The 19,832-nt window shown below is 37.8% G+C and overlaps 1 protein-coding gene across 2 annotated transcripts; it reads left to right on the top strand.

Moving 5' to 3' along the window:
- Positions 1–576: 576 nt before the first annotated feature.
- On the top strand, positions 577–19,625 carry LOC109259098 (C-type lectin domain family 1 member B-like). 2 transcript variants are annotated; one of them, XM_019436443.2, is made up of 7 exons: positions 579–712; positions 2,575–2,666; positions 4,405–4,500; positions 14,388–14,501; positions 15,146–15,297; positions 18,320–18,426; positions 18,832–19,625. In XM_019436443.2, the coding sequence occupies exons 2-7, from the start codon at positions 2,600–2,602 to the stop codon at positions 18,962–18,964; spliced, it is 669 nt and encodes a 222-aa protein (XP_019291988.2). In that variant the 5' UTR covers positions 579–712; positions 2,575–2,599; the 3' UTR covers positions 18,965–19,625. The 2 variants fall into 2 exon arrangements, with proteins under 2 accessions (XP_053765507.1, XP_019291988.2); XM_053909532.1 differs by lacking the exons at positions 18,320–18,426; positions 18,832–19,625 and adding an exon at positions 17,153–17,720 and having other exon boundaries at positions 577–712.
- Positions 19,626–19,832: the final 207 nt, after the last annotated feature.

Below are 19,832 nucleotides of genomic sequence, written 5' to 3'. Positions count from 1 at the left end.
TCACGTAATTGATACTATGCTAGTTTAGAAGGTAGATTTCCATGTCTTGTTAAGCAGAGTTTCTATTTAGAACCCCAAAGGTTTGGGGCGCTTGGGTGGCTCAGTCGGTTAAGCATCCGACTTCGGCTCAGGTCACGATCTCACAGTTCGTGAGTTTGAGCCCTGTGTCGGGCTCTGTGCTGAGAGCTCAGAGCCTGGAGCCTGTTTCAGATTCTGTGTCTCCCTCTCTCTGACCCTCCGCCGTTCATGCTCTGTCTCTCTCTGTCTCAAAAATAAATAAACGTTAAAAAAAATTTTAAATACAACCCCAAAGGTTTGTGTCTGTAATAGAGATAGGTTTAGAAGCTTAGTATTTGTTAGTGATGGTCTAGTGGTGATGGTGGCCTTTTGTTTTTTTTAACAATGATGTGTTTGGATTTTGTGCAAAATGGGCAGGGCCCTTTAAATTATTTTGTCCTTTTATCTTCTCTGCTGAAAAAAAAAAAACAACCGCCTATTTCCGTAATCAAAGATGCAAATGAGAAGCCAGAAGTTCAAATATGAACTGTGTTCTGACATGTTACATGTAGCTGACAAACACCGAAGCCTATTGGGTCACCAGAGCAGAGGGTATGTAGAGCCCAGAAGAATCTATTCCATTTGCCCATTGGGGCTCACCTCCTCTGTTTGGATCGGACTCCAGTGCCAGCAGAAGCTCACCGCACTAACACAGGTATCACCAACTCTTATCTATAGCTGTTGCTCTCAGCACATCTCACTGTTACTAGGGCCACTTGATTGTGTATAGAGATTACAAAGAATAGAATTTTTTTTTTATTTTATATTTGAGAGAGAGAGAGAGAGAGAGAGAGCGAGCAGGGGAGGAATAGAGAGAGAGGGAGACACAGAATCTGAAGCAGACTCCAGGCTCCAAGCTGTCAGCACAGAGCCAGACACAGGGCTCAAACTCATGAACCGTGAGATCATAACCTGAGCCGGAGACCGACGCTTAACTGAGCCACCCAGGAGCCCCACAAAGAATAGAAATTTTAAAAAGCAGTCCAGTAAATCTAGCCTTGCAGCACACGAGCCAACCAGTTCAGATTTTACAATTGCTTTTCAAGGGGAGTATCTCCTGTAATTTTTCATGGTTTACCATCGAATACAACTATAGTTTTCCAGGCAAATATTTCAATTTATCTCTTGGATTAACCACGTGAGTTAATGGAGCAAAAGAGCACATCGATGAAGGTAGGATACGAATAATTAATTATTTAATCAATGTTTCTCTCTTTCATATCCACGTCTTGTCTTTGCTTATTTATGTGATAGGGCTTCCACATTCTGATATACTCCAGACTTGGCAAACATATGTAAAGCATTATAAATACTTTTCTCTATGATCATAAGTTTCTGGGAGAAGTTATCACGTTGGAAATTATTAAATATCATCAACTGAATACTATGAACATCCAGACACCTATATATATCTAATTATGTTGTAAAAGATAACAATGAAGCATAATTCTCTGAAAAATTAAAATACGTATAAAGTGTTTAATTTGATGGTACGCTGGCAAACCGGTCATGATAAGAAATTTTAAGTTTTTTATGGAATCAGGAGTTTAGTTCATATAAATTTCTTTGTTTGATTTTAAAATACTTGAAACAGGAGTGCCTGGGTGGCTCAGTTGGTTAAGCCTCCGGCTTCAGCTCAGGTCACGATCTTGTGGTTCGTGGGTTTGAGCCCCACATCGGGCTCTGTGCTAACAGCTCAGAGCCTGGAGCCTGCTTTGGATTTTGTCTCCCTCTCTCTCTGTCCCTCCCTCGCTTGCACTCTGTCTCTCTCTCCAAAATAAATAGACATAAAAAAAAAATACTTGAAACAAATTCATTAATTCTTCAAAAATTTGCAAGGAAAACTGGTTGCTTTTAGCTTATGCTTTCAAATATTATGGAAATAACACAACACACCCACTGGATGACGACTAAACCAAATTGTCCTAATTGTAGGACACTCATTTCCAACATCACGTTAGAAGAGGTGACAATAAGCCTTTAGGAGACTGCTGGAAGTGAATTGCCTTTGAGCCATAAAACAGAAAGAGTAAAGATAAATTGAAAAAAATACATATCAGGAAAGATCATGAGGGAGAAATTTTAGAATAACCTATTATGTAACATTATCTTTACAATACAAATGATGCATACAAATTTTCTGTGTATTATTCTGGGTAGGAACAATTTTTAAGTGTAGTGTAAATATTTCAAGGATCGTTGACAGTGTTGATCTTTTAAAATTAATTTAACACCACATTCGGAAAATTACAAGTGGCAAGCAAAATGACAATTACCTAAGCATCTAAAGATAGATGCAAATAAATAAATAAATAAATATGAACAAAGAGAGATGCTGATAGCTGATAAAAAAATAATCTGAGGCAAAAAGCTTTCTTGGAAGAAAATTGCAAAGGTAAAATCATGCATTAGCAGTTAAATGGCACGAAACACTAATTTCAGTGGTCTAGAGAAAACCCATGGGCAGAACCTCAAAACTTACTTTTAAAAAAAACTGCCAATTTTTGTGTCTTTTAGAATTGTATCCTAAAATTTCTCAGAGATGAATGAAACACATACAACATATATGGATATCAAACATCCTCCTAAGAAGCAGATGCCCAAAAAAAGTGAGTATTTTTCCCCAATCCTTACTGAATTCTTTTTTTTTAATATAAATCCTTTTGGATTTAAAAAAAAAATTTAAAGTTTATATTTATTTTGAGAGAGGCAGAGACAATGGGAGTGAAGGAGGGATAGAGAAAGGGAGAGAGAGAATCCCGAGCAGGATCCACACCATCACTGTTGAGTCCAACGTGGGGCTCGAACTCACAAAACTGTGAGAGTATGACCTGAGTCGAAACTGAGAGTTGGGTGCTCAACCGACTGAGCCATCCAGTCCCCCCCCTTACTGAATTCTGATATTATTTTCTGTTCCTTGTTAAGCATTTCTTCTAAAGAAGTTCATTATAATTTAGCATATGACACATTATGTCTAACTTATTTTCAAGATTCTGTCCTTTAAAAGACTTACCTGATGGACTTTACCTCGTAAGCAGAAAACAATTCCATTGATCTCCTTTATTTGGGAAACACCCTATCCTGCCAACTCTCTTCATGCATTCATAACTTACATGCTTTCTCAGAAATAATAAGAACATGAAGCGGTGACCACATCCCTGTTTACTCAAAAGTGAAAACTTACACTTCAAGTTCCAATCAGACAAAGGTAATGAGAATGGAATCTTCTATAGAAAAAGGTGAAGTGCCCGTAGAGGACCTAGCTTCCCATTGCTTAGCCTATGTGTATGTGATTCAAGTAACATAAAACAAAAGCCACTGTGCCAAGAGTCAGCTTACCCACTTTCACAATATTGCTTCAACTGTGTCTTATACTCTAAAGAAAAAGCCGTGTTGAAAAACCGATACCCGTGGTTAGTATATTCCAGAGAATTAAAGTCATGTGGGTGCCATAGCCATACATTCATTACTGAGGCAAGGATGGAAATTATTTCTTTTCAGTTTGTTTGGAAACATCTGAATCTCCTGATGTCACTACTGACTCATTCTATGATGTTTCAAGAAATAATACTTGATTAACATTATTTGATTCATGTCTGTGATTATAGTTTCTTCTTTTTTTAATGTTTATTTATTTTTGAGAGGGAGAGAGAGAGAGAGCAAGCAGGGGAGGGGCAGAGAGAGAGGGAGACACAGAATCCGAGGCAGGCTCCAGGCTTCAGGAGCCCCACGTGCGGCTGTAACTCACAAACTGTAAGATCATGACTTGAGTTGAAGCCGGAGGCTTAACAAACTAAGCCACCCAGGCGCCCCCTACGATTTCTTCTACGTAATGGCAATGGCTGTTCCTAATGATGAGAACAGTAGTGAGACTCCAGTGAGGAAACTGCGGATGTTTATGTATGTATGAAAACATATGATATTACAAACTAATAAATATCTTCTGATTGTGGGTCAATAAAAGGGATTTCTACTTTTATGTATGAAAGTGATATATTTTAGAAGCATTTTTACATTTTTAAAACAAGTGTATAGATCTAATATTCCACTTTGAATCCCTAAACCATTGAGATGAATCAGGGGATTTTTTTTAATAACGTGAGAATAAGTGACTTCCCTAAGAAATACTTGGTAACAGAGTAGGGAGGAGAACACAGACGTGTTACTCTTGGTTCACTATTGTTTCCAACTGATCAAGGTTCTTCTCAACTTATAAATCCCAGTTTGAGGACATTCAAGAGTTAGGGCCTTTAATTTACGGGAAAGTCTCCCTCAAAATCCTGGTCTTTAATTCAGTCGTTTTTTTTTATGCTGACCTCCTCAGTGTCTCACTTTCTCTCTGGCCAGGGCCTTCAGTGCCATTTGTCTGGTGTCTCGCTGTAGTGATTCTTGGAATCCTCTGTTTCCTTCTCCTTGTAACAACTGCAGTCTTGGGATCCATTGGTAAGTTAATCAGGATCTGTGCCCTGAACCGAATATCTCCTGCTTTAAGAATTACTATTTCTTTTACAGAATTTTTTAAATATTCATTTATTTTGAGAGAGAGAGAGAGAGAGAGAGAGAAGAGAGCGTGCAGAGGAGGGGCAGAGTGAGAGAGAGGGAGAGAGAGAATCCCAAGCAGGCTCTGTGCTCTGAGCACAGATCCTGAAGTGGGGCTCGATCCCACAAACTGTGAGATCATGACTTGAGCCTATATCTAGAGTCAGACACTCAACTGACTGAACCACTAGCCATTCTTAGCAATACCCCAGGAATTACTATTTTTACTGCTTTTCTTCTTCTGGGGGTTCCATAGCTATGATCTCTAGTTCTACCCAGGAAACCATGCCACCTTCACCACTAATGTAATTACTTGGCCATTTACAAAATTCCTCAGAAGCTTCTGATGTATCCTTTACTCTTTTTTCTGTCATTGTTGTTGTTGTTTTAATTTTATTTAAATCCAAGTTAGTTAACACATAGTGTAATAATGGTTTCAGGAGTAGAATTTAGTGATTCATCTCGTATGTATAAATAACACCCAGTGCTCATCCCAACAAGTGCCCGCCTTCATGCCCATCACCCATTTAGCCCATCCCCTCACTCAACACCTGCCCAGCAACCCTCAGTTTGGTCTTTGTATTTACAAGTCTCTTATAGTTTGTCTCCCTCTCTGTTTTTACCTTATTTTTCTTTCCCTTCCCCTATGTTCATCTGTTTTGTTTCTTAAATTCCACATATGAGTGAAATCTTATGATATTTATCTTTCTCTGCCTGACTGATTTCACTGAGCGTCCTACATTGTACTTCCATCCACATTGTTGCAAATGGCAAGATATCATTCTTTTTGATGGCTGAGTAATATTCTGTTGTATATATATACCACCTCTCCTTTACCCATGTGTCAGTTGGTGGACATTTGGAGTCCTTCCATAACGTAGGTATTGTTGATAGTATTGCTATAAACTTTGGAGTACATGTGCGCCTTTGAATCAGCATTTTTGTATCCTTTGGATAAATAGCTAGTAGTACAATTGCTGGGTCATAAGGTAGTTCTATTTCTAATTTTTTGAGGAACCTCCATACTGTTCTCCAGAGTGGCTGCTCCAGTTTGCATTCCCACCAGCAGTGTAAAAGTGATCCTCTTTCTCTGCATCCTCGCCAACATCTGTTGTTGCCTGAGTTGTTAATGTAAGCCATTCTGACAGGTGTGAGGTGGTATCTCATTGTGGTTTTGGTTTGTATTTCCCTGATGATGAGTGATACGGAGCATCTTTTCATGTGTGTGTAGGCCATCTGGATGTCTTCTTTGGAAAAGTGTCTGTTCATGTCTCTTGCCCATTTCTTCACTGGATTATTTGCTTTTTGAGTGTTGAATTTGTTAAGTTCTTTATAGCTTTTGGATACTAACCCTTTATCTGACATGTCATTTGCAAATATCTTCTCCCATTCTGTCACTTGCCTTTTCGTTTTGCTGATTGTTTCCTTTGCTGTGCAGAAGCTTTTTATTTTGATGAGGTCCCACTAGTTCATTTTTGCTTTTGTTCCCCTTGCATCTGGAATAATGTCTAGTAAGAAGTTCCTGTGGCTGAGGTCAAAGAGGTTGCTGCCTGTTTTCTCCTCTAGGATTTTGATGGTCTCCTGTCTTACATTTAAGTCTTATATCGATTTTGAGTTTATTTTTGTGTATGGTGTAAGGAAGTGGCCCAGGTTCATTTTTCTGCACGTCGCTGTCCAGTTTTCCCAACACCATTTGCTGAAGAGACTGCCTTTTTTCCATCGGATATTCTTTCCTGCTTGGTCGAAGATTAGTTGACCATACGTTTGTGGGTCCATTTCTGTTCCTATTTTGTTCCATTGATCTGAGTGTCTGTTCTTGTGCCAGTACCATACTGTCTTGATGATTATTAAAGCTTTGTCATACAGCATCAAATCATTTTGAACACCTAGGAAACTGATTTGAGGATTAATGAATGCAAAAATCTGAGTAATTGGAGCCAGAGAACTTGGCAGGTATGTGGTGCAGAGAGGTGAACTGGGGGAGTGAAAAGCCATGGAGCCAAGGATAAGGAGCCGTTTTCAAGGAGAGAGGACAGAGAGAGAGAAAGAGAAAGGGAGAGAATGCAGCACATCAGGATCATGCAAGAAAAGCACTCCCCCAAAAAGTAGTTGGAGAGAAAGAGAGAGTGAGTGAAAAGGTGAAAACACTTGTAGGGGACTGGACAAAAAATCTGTCCCCCCAAACCACTGCCAGGATCCTATAAACAGTGGAGTATAAGTCTGAAGTCTTGATCTCAGTGCCTGGCAGTGTCTGATGAGGAAGTAGGACAAATCCCTAGGAGCAGGCAGCACTATCTGAGGGATCCATGTTCCACAGGGGGAAAAGTGGTTCCCCTGATTGGACTTCATTTGGTAGAGGCCATGTGGTCTCCCTACAGGCAAAAGTCCAGGCAGACCCTGTGGAGAGTAGCCGCATTTACTGATATTGGAACAAAGACACTGGAGGGCAGCAAAACCTGGTGTGGGCTGCGTGTTGTGATTTGCCATAAACTCTGGGACTCTGCCACTGTGTGATCACGGGAGCATTTTTCTGGGACAAGCCGGTGCCCGGCCATTGCTTGGTGAGACACTCCCCCAGAGAGTTGGCTTGGGTCCAAGCCACAGGGGTCTCTGAAGTTCAGGGTTTTGAAACATAGCCTCCTCTGAGATAAAACTCTGGAGGGAGGTGCTGGCTGGCAAGTGGACAACTTGGACGTGAACAGAATAGATGCAAGGATCAGACAGAGGCCTGAGTCAAAGGGGAGGTGTGCTTGATTGCAGGTCGGTGAGGGCATGTGGTTCCTGCACCAGAGATTATGAAGCTTGGTGAAGCCATTTTCACGTCTAGTGAAATGGTGTGCGCACAGATGGACCCCAGTAAGTAAAGCAGAGCCACGAAGTGGAGAACTGAGTCATAACACCAAGCCCTGCCCACCTGTGCCCTTTAGGCACATCCCCCAGAAGACCAGCAAAAATCCCTTCCACCTGCTTATAGTCTACAGACTACAGTGTGCTGCAGTTTCAGTTCTGGAAACTGAACTAAAGGAAACTGGACATGACTTCAATCGAGTGGTCATTCTGTTTATTGGTTCATTTATCTGCTCATTTTTTTTGTTTCTGTTTTTGTTTACGCTGTTTTCTTTTTTATTTGTTTTTTTTTTTCCTTTCTCTTTCTTGGATACAGAAAGAGCAAATTCTTTATTTTTATTTTATTTTTTAATTGACTTTTATTTTTTTATTTTATTCTATTTCATCATTTAATTTTTTAATTTTTTTAACTTATTTTTTCTTTCTCTTTTTCTCTATTCTATATAGCCTTTTTCAACAAGCAGACCAAAGCATACCTAGGAACTAGCTTCCTTCATTTGCTTTTATGTATGTGTTTTGTTCTTACTTTTTCAATTTTAATTTTTTTTTTTTATTTTCATCCTCCAAAATGACAAGATGGAGGAACTCACCACAAAAGAAAGGACAGGAAGAAATGATGGCCAAGGATTTAATCAACACGGATATAAGTAGGATGTCTGAACTAGAATTTGAAACCACGATTATAAGAATACTAGCTGGGGTTGACAAAAGCATAGAAGACACCAGAAAATCCCTTTCTGTGTTGATAAAAGAATTAAAATCTAGCCAGGCCAAAAGTAAAAATGCTCTAAGCTTTACTCTTAAAGCCTGGATCGCATTCAGGATGTTTCCAGGGAAGGTTGCCTTTGAGGTTTCGTTTATGATCAATCGTGCTGGGTGTAGAGAAAATTTCTCTCTCCTCTATGACACCTCCTCTCGATGAACTCTCCAGTCCTGTTGGCTTTACCTCCATGTCTCCGGTTGGCAGCTCAAATTTACTTTTTAAATTGTTTATTCTCATAAATGTTTCATACAATCATTAATACATGTCTCCTGTACTATTCCATTCGCCGCCTAATTAATAAACTTTCAAATTCCTAGTGAAACTGCCAAATAAATTTCAGATCATGTCATCCAAGTGCCAAGAAACCATTAACAGTTTTTTTATTCGCTCCTGATTTATGTTAAAATTTCCCTCCTTACTTACCTTTGTTTCCACGAATCATAATCTTATTTCAACCAAATAATTTAAAAAAAATTTTTTAACGTTTATTCATTTTTGAGAGACAGAGACAGAGCATGAGCGGGGGAGGGGCAGAGAGAGAGGGAGACACAGAATCAGAAGCAGAACGCAGGCTCTGAGCTGTCAGCACAAAGCCTGATGTGGGACTCGAACTCACGAACTGCAAGATCATGACCTGAGCGAAGTCATCTGCTCAACCGACTGAGCCACCCAGGCGCCCCTCAACCAAATAATTTTAAGCTTCACAGTTCATAGCTCAAGTGCCATAGACTCTCACTGCTCTTATCAAGATTTAGTACATTTTCTTAAATAAATATTTAACACAAGTTTCAAAGACTTTAAGTGGTTGATTTTTTAAAGGTATATTTATTTTTGAGAAAGAGACAGAGTATAAGCGGGAGAAGCAGACAGAGAAGGAGACGCAGAATCCAAAGCAGGCTCTAGGCTCTGAGCTGTCAGCATAGAGCCTGACACAGGGCTCGAACCCATGGTCCACGAGATCACTACCTGAGCCAAAGTCAGACACTTGACCAAGTAAGCCACCCAGGCACCCCAAGTGGTTGATTTTTTTAATGATTGTTTTCATTCATTATGGTTCTGCTAAGGAGCAGTCCCACGGAACTAATCATGCCACCATTCTGGCAGAAACACTCCTCTATGTGTATTTTTAATGTACTCTTTAGAAGTTTTGAAAACCTCTATATTCCTTAGACACAACCCCTTTCATGACAACTTACACATAATGGATGCTTATCTAGTATCTTCTGGATTGAAATAGAGATCCAAAAAAACTCACACAAATACAGCAAAGAGAGAAGGGTGAAGAACAAAGAAAGAAGGGTGAAAAACAACCTCAGCATGATTCAACTGATATAATCAGAGTGCCTCACGATACCATGATGCAAGTTTTTTATTCCTTATTCATTAATGAACACCTAGAAGAATTTCCAAGCTACATTTTTTTCCACTGTTTTCTTTCTTCAAGCTCTGAGAGATGAGTTTCATGCAAACATTATTTTTATTTTATTGTTTTTTCACAAATTCAGTTTAGTAAATACATCATAGTATGATCATTTTAAAATGTAGTGCATAGACAGGGCGCCTGGGGGGCTCAGTTGGACTTCGGCTCGGGTCATGATCTCACAGTCTGAGTTCGAGCCCCGCGTCGGGCTCTGTGCTGACACCTCAGAGCCTGGAGCCTGCTTCAGATTCTGTGTCTCCCTCTCTCTCTGCCCGTCCCCCGCTCATGCTCTGTCTCTCTCTCTGTCAAAAATAAAAATAAACATTAAAAAAAATTTTTTTAATGTAGTGCATAGGGGTGCCTGAGTGGCTCAAATCAGTTAATCATTCAACTCTTGATTTCGGCTCCAGTCCTCATCTCGCAATTCATTACATTGAGCCCCACATCAGGCTCTGCACACTGACAGCATGGAGGCTGCATGGGAGTCTCTCTCTCCCTCTCTCTATGGCCCTCCCCCACTCACATGCACCGGCACTTCTTCTCTCTCAAAATAAATAAATACACATTTTTTTTAAATAAAATAAGTAAAATATAGTGCATGCATCCTTAACTTGAAACGATTTGAAGATCAATGGATATAATTTATTTTTTACTAGTTATAGGTTACTTGAAATTCATTGTGGTGAAAAATGTAGGACTCCATTTATGGTGGTGGTATTAATTTTTCCTTTAAAGTAAATTTACTTAAGTTGAAAAATAGTCAACACAAAATACTGTTTATATAATTATATGGATTGAGTAAAAATATGGCAAAAATTTTCATGTAGTATATAAATGACTGGGGTTTGTAACAAATACAAAACACTAATTCAAATGAATACAGGTGCCCCTATATTTATGTTTATTTATTTATTTCTTTTTTGAGAGAGAGGGAGACACAGAATCCAAAGCAGGCTCCTGGCTCTGAGCTGTCAGTACAGAGCCTGACACAAGACCAGAACTCATGAACCATGAGATCATGACCTGAGCCGAAGTCAGGTGCTTAACCAACTGAGGCAACCAGGTGTGCCTACCCCTATATTTGTAAGAGCAGTATTATTAGCAATAACCAAGAAATGGAAACAGCTCACATATCCATCAACTGAGGAATGGATAAAGAAAAGATGGTACACACACACACACCCACACACACACACACACACACACACACACACAAGGAAATACTATCTAGCCATTAAAAATAATGAACCCTTGGGGCACCTGGGTGGCTCGGTCCGTTGGGCGTCTGACTCTGGCTCAGGTCATGATCTCCCGGTTTGTGGGTTCGAGCCCCACATCGAGCTCTGTGCTGACAGCTTGGAGCCTGGAGCCTGCTTCAGATTCTGTGTCTCCCTCTCTCTCTCTCTCTGCCTCTCCTCCACTTGTGCTCTGTCTCTCTCTCTCTCTCTCAAAAATAAATTTTAAAAAATGTAAAACAAAAAATTAAAAAAAAAATAATGAACCCTTATCATTTGCAATGACATAGAAGGGCTTAGAGAGTATAATGTTCAGAGAAAGGCAAGTACCATATGGCTCCACTCATATGTGGAATTAAAGAAACAAAACAAATGAACAAACAGAAGAAAAAAGAGATGAACAAAAAGACCCTTAAATAAAAAAGAACAAGCTGGTGGTTGCCAGAGAAGATGTGGGTTGGGAGATGGGTCAAATAGTAAAAAAAAAAAAGACTTAGAGTAACTTATCTTGATGAGCACTGATTAATGTAGAGTTGTTGAATTATTATATTGTGCATCTGAGACTAAAGTAACACTGTATGTTAATTACACTTCAATAAAAAAAGAAAAGAAATGAACGATTGGGTTTAAAAAGCAGTTCTTAATAAGAGTTTGAGTTTTTAAAAGGAGTATTTTTTATTTTAAAAATAACATATACCTTTTGAAATATACTTATTTCTCCTTAAAAATAAGTCAAATATGATGTGTAAGCATTAAACTGTTCTCTTTAAAAGACACGTTCTGGGGCACCTGGGTGTCTCCAGTCGGTTGAGCATCTGACTTAGGCTCAGGTCATGATCTCACAGTTTGTGGGTTCCAGCCCCACATCGGGTTTTGCGCTGACAGTGCAGAGACTGATTCAGATTCTCGGTCTTTCTCTCTGCCTCTCCCTTACTCACATGCGCACATGCACTCTGTCTCTCAAAAATAAAAATAAACATTAAAAATAAATAAATAAATAAATGATAAATAAAAATAAAAGACATTCTGATATATGTTAATTTAAATATATATTCCATTTTACATATGCACACCATATTTTTATCCATTCATCTGTCAGTGGACACTGAGGTTGATTCCATTTCTCAGCTACTGTAAATAATTCTGCTATAATGATAAGGGTGCATATATCTTTCTGAATTAGTGTTTTCATTTTCTTTGGATAAATATACAGTATTTGAATTACTGGAATGTATGGTATTTCTATTGTTTATCTCTTGAGGAGCCTACTGTTTTCCACAGTAATTTACCAATTTCCATTCCCTGCAACAGTGCATAAGAATTCCCCTGAATGTTATTCAGCCATAAAAGAGAAAAAGATCTTGTCCTTCATGACAGTACAGTTGGACCTAGAGGGTATTATGCTAAGTGGAATAAACTGGTCGGAGAAAAATAAATACCAAATGATTTCACTTATATGTGGAATTTTTTAAAGAAGTACACACAACCAAAAAACAGAAACAGACCCATAAATACAGAGAACAAACTCACGGTTCCCAAAGGGGAAGGTGGTAGGTGGAGAGCAAAATGGGTGAAGAGGAGTGGAAGGTACAGGCTTCCAGTTATGGAGTGAGTAAATCACGGGGATGAAAGGTGTACCATAAAGAATGTTGTTAGTGGTATCATATTAGCTTTGCAAAGTGCCAAGTGGTAACTACACTTGTGTAAACATAGCATAATAGATAAAATTGTCAACATCTGAAAGTAACGTGAAATTATGTGGACAATATTTCAATAACAGTTTTAAAAAATTTAAAAAATTTAAAAAATTAAAATGTAAGCATTCACCATGAATATTTTTAAAGGTTCTAGTAGAAAATCACCCTTTGCATACCACAGTAAGTGGGACATGTAGGGCTAACCACAACCAAAAATATTATTGAACAAAATTAATAAATTCGTCAAGGTACTTTTATCACGTAGCCAGGACCAACATTCTATGTTGTTGCAAATATCAAAGAATTCATATAATAAAGTATTACAAACAGTTTGTGTAGCATTGTAAACAATCAAATATTGCTTTTATCCTTTTATAATCAAAACACAAAAATAATGAAAACTAAACCACATAACCGTTCAGGGAAGTTTTTATCATAGTAGCATAGTAAGGATATTCCTTAGATAGAATCAGAAGTGAACAGTTCAGAAAATGATTCTGTATGAGAAACATTGAGCTGTATAAGAACTTTTGAGTTCAAAGTGACTAACAGCCAAGTATGGAGTTAGTAATGTTATAGTTGTAGGATTGCAGCATAAGAAAATTTGGGAAAGAAGTTGTGCCTCTGAATTATTCTTCATGATTCCCATATCTTTGCACTTGTACTCATCCTTTACTTAGCAATCAAGTGATGTTTTAAAATCTGATTATTTGGCTTTCCTTTTAACTGGCTCTCAAAAGCTAAACAACCCCCATATCAATGACACTCAAGGAGTAACAAGTTCTGGGGTAGTGAAGCAGTCTTTATAACGATTAAGGCCATTAACATAACTAGCAGAATATTGAACATTACTGATATTTTGCAAGTGAATTGTGGAACTTAAAAACATTAGGGGCGCCTGGGTGGCTCAGTCGGCTAAGCGTCCGACTTCAGCTCAGGTCACGATCTCACAGTTCGTGGGTTCGAGCCCCGCATCGGGCTCTGTGCTGACAGCTCAGAGCCTGGAGCCTGTTTCAGATTCTGTGTCTCCCTCTCTCTCTGACCCTCCCCCATTCATGCTCTATCTCTCTCTGTCTCAAAAATAAATAAACGTTAAAAAAAATAAATTTAAAAAAAAAGAGAAAAAAAAAAACATTTAGACTGCAGTTCTTATATTAATAACTTAATGTCCATATAAGGGGTTTTTATGATGCGCTTTCTGTTTTCCTTTACAGCCTTATACTCCTAAAATCCCTTGTACACAGCATATCTTCTGGATGTACTGACTAATTGAACCAAGTTAATGCGTCATTTTGTCACCATTTGTCTACTTTAGAAAATTGAGTGCACAGATCTAGAATTTTATTGTCTACCTTTTTCACTCTACTATCTCTGTATGATCCATAGACAAAAAGCAACTTTAAGATTAACACTAATATGTGAGGTCTGGCTGACCTGTCACACTATTCTAGAACCTACCTTTAGCCAGTCAACCCTTTTCTGAATTCTAAGAGTAGCTCTTTGCTCTATCACCCACCATATAAAGTCCTCTAATCTCATACTATCTCCATTATAGTGAGTGAGTTCCTTGAAGGCAGAAACTTTTCATTTCTCACTGTTGCTGTTGTTCTCACTTATTACGGTGTGGTAAGATGTCTTGTCATCAATTAATGTATTTTCACTAAATGAGGTGTAAGTCTGTAAATCATATGCAGAGAAGAGTTGCCAAAAAAAAGCACAATAATAAAAATGGTCCTTAGTCCTGAACGTTAACTAACATATTAAAATTATAATGTTGTCTTTTATTCAGTCCCATATGGTTTCCCTCAAGCTAATGATATAAAATAAAGTTTTCCAGGGTCATACGACAAATGAAACGCAGAAGCTTCCACTGGACAATAGGACCCAGCAAGACGAGTCCACATTTAAAAACACGACTATCATAGAGTTTCCACTTAACACAGGTATGAATGTGTTTCCACTTAACACAGGTATGAATCTGAATGGATTGAAGAATAAGACCAACAGGTTTCTTCTCTATTTCCCTCAATCTTCTTCTTTTCTGCTCATTTAGATTTTCTCACAGATTAAACGAACTAGAGCCCCATTTTCAATCTTATTCAACTGAAAAAACTCAGTCTTTCCCAGAGCTTAGATTTTTCAGTATGTACTATATCACCATCTCTCAAAATGGTACTTTTTTTCTGCAAAAAAAACCCTGTAGATCTCCCTTATCATATTCTCTGATCATTATCACACCCCTTAATACTGGTACGTAGTCAGGTGCTATGTTAAGATGAGCTTTGTACCTACAGATTTTCCTTGTCTGAAAAATACAGAGAGGTTACTTTCCACTGTGAAGTCCTTTTGGCAGCGGTTGTGAGGGAAAATGCCAATCTTTTTAGAAGGTTTTCCTAGAGATTTTTGGATGTTTGTAAGATATGTGACCTTCTTCCCAAGTCATGGCTCTTTTCAGAAAGCAGAAATAAAGCCCATCAGTCTCATAGAATAAACGTTCCTAGAATAACTAGGACTCAATCTCTCAGCCCAGGGGTGCCTATGAGGGTACTTACCGAGTGGTCTCCGGGCGATATCTTTTGTTTTCAAGGACACAAGAGGAACATATGTAAAACTCAATGGTCATGCTGTGGAGATAAATGTTACCATTTTTCACGTGATTTCAACACTTTTCAAGACAGTAAGAATATCTGCAAGAATATGGGCGCCACACTTGTTAAGATAGAAGATGAAGAAGAACTGGTGATGTATATGTTCTGTTTTCTACCCCACACTGTATTTGTCTAGCCCTTAGTTGTAGGTTAAATCTTAGCACTCAATAATATTCGAGTGATTTGAAGAGTTTACAGTCATCAGCTAACTCGGATCCAGACAGTGGTCACATTAAAGTGAGACATACCAATTGAAATGAGGTTAAAAGTTCATGTAACTCAACTGATTCATCCACAGTTAGAATTTCCACAGTATAGCAAATGTAAAGTCACACATGAAGCAATGAGAAAATATTTATCTTTGGGGCGCCTGGGTGGCTCAGTCGGTTAAGCATCCGACTCTTGATTTCTCTCAGGTCATGATCTCACAGTTAGTGAGTTGAAGCCCTGCATCAGGCTCTGTGCTGAAGGTGGGGAGCCTGACTGGGATTCTCTGTCTCCTTCTTTCTCTGCTCCTCCCCCACTCATGCTGTGTGTGTGTGTGTGTGTGTGTCTAAAAATTTATAAACTTTAAAAAAAATTATTTACCTTTAAAGCATATTGCTTTATCACAGATAACTCTATATCCCATATCAACAATTTCATAGAAATTTATTTTCAGCCTCTCTGAGAAAAATCATTATACCTCTAACAAAATCAAGAAATATAGCATTGTCACTGAGCTTGATGTAAAAGAAAACCTCTATATAAATTTAAAATTGAAGATCAGCTCATTCCAACTCATATTACATTAACTCATATTAGCTTCCAAAGAACCTAACTAAATGTTTCATAATCCTTATCATTATGCCTTGCTTTGAATATTGAAATGATTTACTATTATTTCTACCAAAGAGCTAATATATATTAACATTCTAAGTTAAGGGTAATCATTTAATATCCTCTCAAATATAGATTGACTGTAAAAATCACTCGGTTTTTGGTACTAGTCCAACTGTCCATATACTTGGCTTTCAACTGCTTTAAAATAGCTATAAAAATATAAAGAACTTTAAAATCATCAACAAAACCAAGCAAATGTGGAATCCAGAAAGAAGACATTTGTAAAGTTTGAATTAATCTCCTTTTTACTCCAATACAAAATTGTATGTATGGTAAGGGTGTTTACTAGATTTACTGTGATCATTTCTCAATACAAGCAAATAGTGAATCATTGTGTTGTACACTTGAAACTAATATAATCTTATATGTCCATTATATCTCAGATTTAAAAAAAGACAATTATAATTGTAATATTAATAGGATAAATTTTTATTTTTATTTTATGTTTTTATGTTTATTTATTTTTGAGAGAGAGACAGCGTGAGCAAGGGAAGGGCAGAAGGAGAGGGAGACACAGAATCCAAAGCAGGGTTCAGACTCCGAGCTGTCAGCACAAAGCCTGACACGGGACTTGAACTCATGAACTGTGAGATCATGACCTGAGCCAAAGTCAGCCACCCAACCGGCTGAGCCACCCAGACACCCCAATAGGATAAATTTTTAAATCCTAATTTGATTACAGAGATGGTAAAGAATTTATATAAAAATATAATATATTGAAAAGATGTTAGAGTGATAAAAGAGTGAATGTGAAATCTGTTCAGCATAAATTAATAAGCACATTAAGTGGCAAAATACATTATCATCTTCTTAGATGAGAACTATAGAATACACATGAATAGTGACCACATTTTCACAAATATTATATAGCTATACTCATCCTAACCCGAATTATTATAGAAGCACTGGAAAACATGTGAGATGTGTTAGTCTGTGTAACTCTGGCTTTAACTATGAGTGTGTATTCCATAACTGAGTACATCTTCAGCCTTTCCATAGACTTACAGAAATTTCAGAATGTTGTAAAAGATGTATTCATTAATCCTCTCTTGACTTACCCATAGGCGATGCATCTGTTGACAAAAGAAATCTCAACTTGGGGTTCACAGTTATACAGAGGGTCCAAGTATGAGTTTCAGGATCTAGAAACTGTATCTTTCCTACAGGTTATCTTCATTGAGAATTAATGCCATGTATACGCAAACCCTGAAATTGATGCCAAAGCTTTGTATTTAGATGCACACATCTCTGGGTAGAGTGACTAAGCTTTCATCATCTTCCCAAAGGAGTAGAAGACAAACAGAAAAATAAAAACAGAGGGTGAAAATTAAAGCAGAATGGAGAAAAATAGAAAGTACGGCCAGAAACCCTCAATTTAACCCCCTTTCACTTGTTGTCTTGTGTGACTAAATCAACTGGAGTGTCAGTCTCTTCACTTGGAAAAGGTGGAGAGTAGGCAATGAAACTGGCTGTCATGGTAACTACAACTGGAGTGAGCAGAGCATAACGTGTGGAAAGTTGAACTGCTATACTTACTGTACCCCTTAAATCAATAATTGTGTGTCTACTGTTTTCAAATAAATAAAAAAGAAATGAGTGACCTATTATAACCCCCCTGTGAAAGACTGCATTTTCCTTACAGTACAATGCAAGGAACATTTGCATTTGCATTTGCAAGGAACAAGTACAATTGCAACATTTACATGGGCAAATGCTTTGTAAAAATTAAAGTAAAAGGTGAATATTGATTATTTAATACTTACTAAGTAGTTTCCAGCCAGCTATAGAAATGCTCATCTGATGGGGTAAGGACTCCTTCCTCAAGATGCCCATTTTGCAAGAAATAAATGTGGTGCTTGTGTAACAAAAATATAAGACAACATTGGTAAAAAAAAAAATCTCATATCTATCACACCTGCACCCCAAGGTAAAAATCAGACTTTGTTCAGAACTCATCTTTGAGCTACAGGAATAAGTTATGAAAAGAAATTAAAAAATAAACATAGTGAAAAGAAGGGAGTCTTCTTTAATGACTCATTCATGCCTCGGTATTTAATAAAATATCAATAACTGAGATTTCATTATTTTACAATTTAAATAGAATCGGGATGAAGTTAATTTTCTGTTTTATGTTATACACAATAATAAAATAATAATAATAACAGGATTGTTACTTATATTCAGGAACATAAAAAGATTTTTGCTCATAAAATATGTTCCTTTTATTACAGAACTTCATTCGAAGTCAGATGCACTTGTACACTTGGATTGGGCTCTCCCGTAAAGGAACCAACAGGTCATGGAAATGGGAAGATAACTCAAATCCCTTTCTCCAAGTGTAAGTTTCTAGAATAGATACTAACTAGTAGGTTCTATAATCACAGATGTGCATTTACATTTCTGAAAGTATATAGGAAAAACATGCACACATAAATATATAGGCATACATACATATACACATATATGTGTGCTCACACACACACAGAGATCACACACACACACACACACACACACACACACACACTTCCAAAGGACTTATGTTCAGGCAATGAGTATGTGGAGAGAGAGAGAGGCTTTCCAACTTTATGCTTTCTTCTTTATCAGTTACTCTGGGATAGCGTAGGGTGTAAAGGGACAGTTTCTACAAGGAAAGAAAAGACACATCACCTTAATTTTGGACCAATATTTTCTATTCTGTCTACATCCGCGTATATTTCACATCATTTATATGTTCCTATTTCAGGATAAGTGACTGGAAAGAGACAAAAGGTGGAAACTGTGCAAGTATGACAAAAATGAGGATGATTGCTTCTGACTGTTACAAACTACTGCCCTTTACTTGTGAGAAGAGAATTCCCTGTGTGGCTACCTCATAATAGGAACAACAAAAGACAAGGACGATATTTTTTCTTGTAAAGAACCAGACTTCTTAAAGTCCTAGAGTCTTCCTCTCTCATTTCAGAATGTCCTTGCTTTTTTATGGGCTGTACCAATATGCCAGCCTCTGGCAGAGATGATGCTGGAATATTGGGTGCACCAGCGTGAGCGACATCAGACCCCTCACCTCTGCCCTTTCACGTGGAGACAGCCACGTTATGAGCACAGGTTGGTGGAGTAAGAGTATCAGCTTTCCTGATGAGGATTAAGAAGGAAACTTCTCCATACTGTTTCTACAACTCACACGGATTTAGGAAGGAATCCCGCAAACTTCAGTCACCAGCATGCACGTTTTGTCTGGAAATCAATGCCACCAGTCATTACAAGGATTATTCTCTATGAATGTGTATGCATTTCTATTTGATTCCTTCCTTTTTAAGAGGAAGACTGTGTTGTATCCTAGAAAGCAATAGGATCTCGAATCAGATTGGAGTCTCAGTTAGCTATGTGCCCTCTGGCAACTTGAAACTTCTGGGTCATAATTTCCTCATCAGTGGGTAACTACAAACTGCATTTGCAAAGTGGCTGTACCATTTTGCATTCGTATCAGCAGGGTATGAAATTCCATTTGTTTGAATCCCTCCAACATTTAATGCTGCCAGTTTTTAAAACCAGTTTTGTAAGGGTACAGCATAATTAAGTGTGGTTTTAATTTGTATTTTTCTAATGAATAATTCTAGCCATATTTTCATGTGTTTTTTTGTTAATCATGTATCTTTTGTGGTAAAGTATTGATTCAAATTTTTGCCTACTGTTATTTCATTGTTTTCTTGTTGATGAGTAATGAAAGTTCATTATATGTTTGAT

The sequence above is a fragment of the Panthera pardus genome, unplaced genomic scaffold (assembly GCF_024362965.1).
Source record: "Panthera pardus isolate Hobbes unplaced genomic scaffold, ASM2436296v1 HiC_scaffold_212, whole genome shotgun sequence".
Taxonomy (NCBI): Eukaryota; Metazoa; Chordata; class Mammalia; order Carnivora; family Felidae; genus Panthera; species Panthera pardus.
This window is presented reverse-complemented; position numbering and strand designations above follow the sequence as displayed.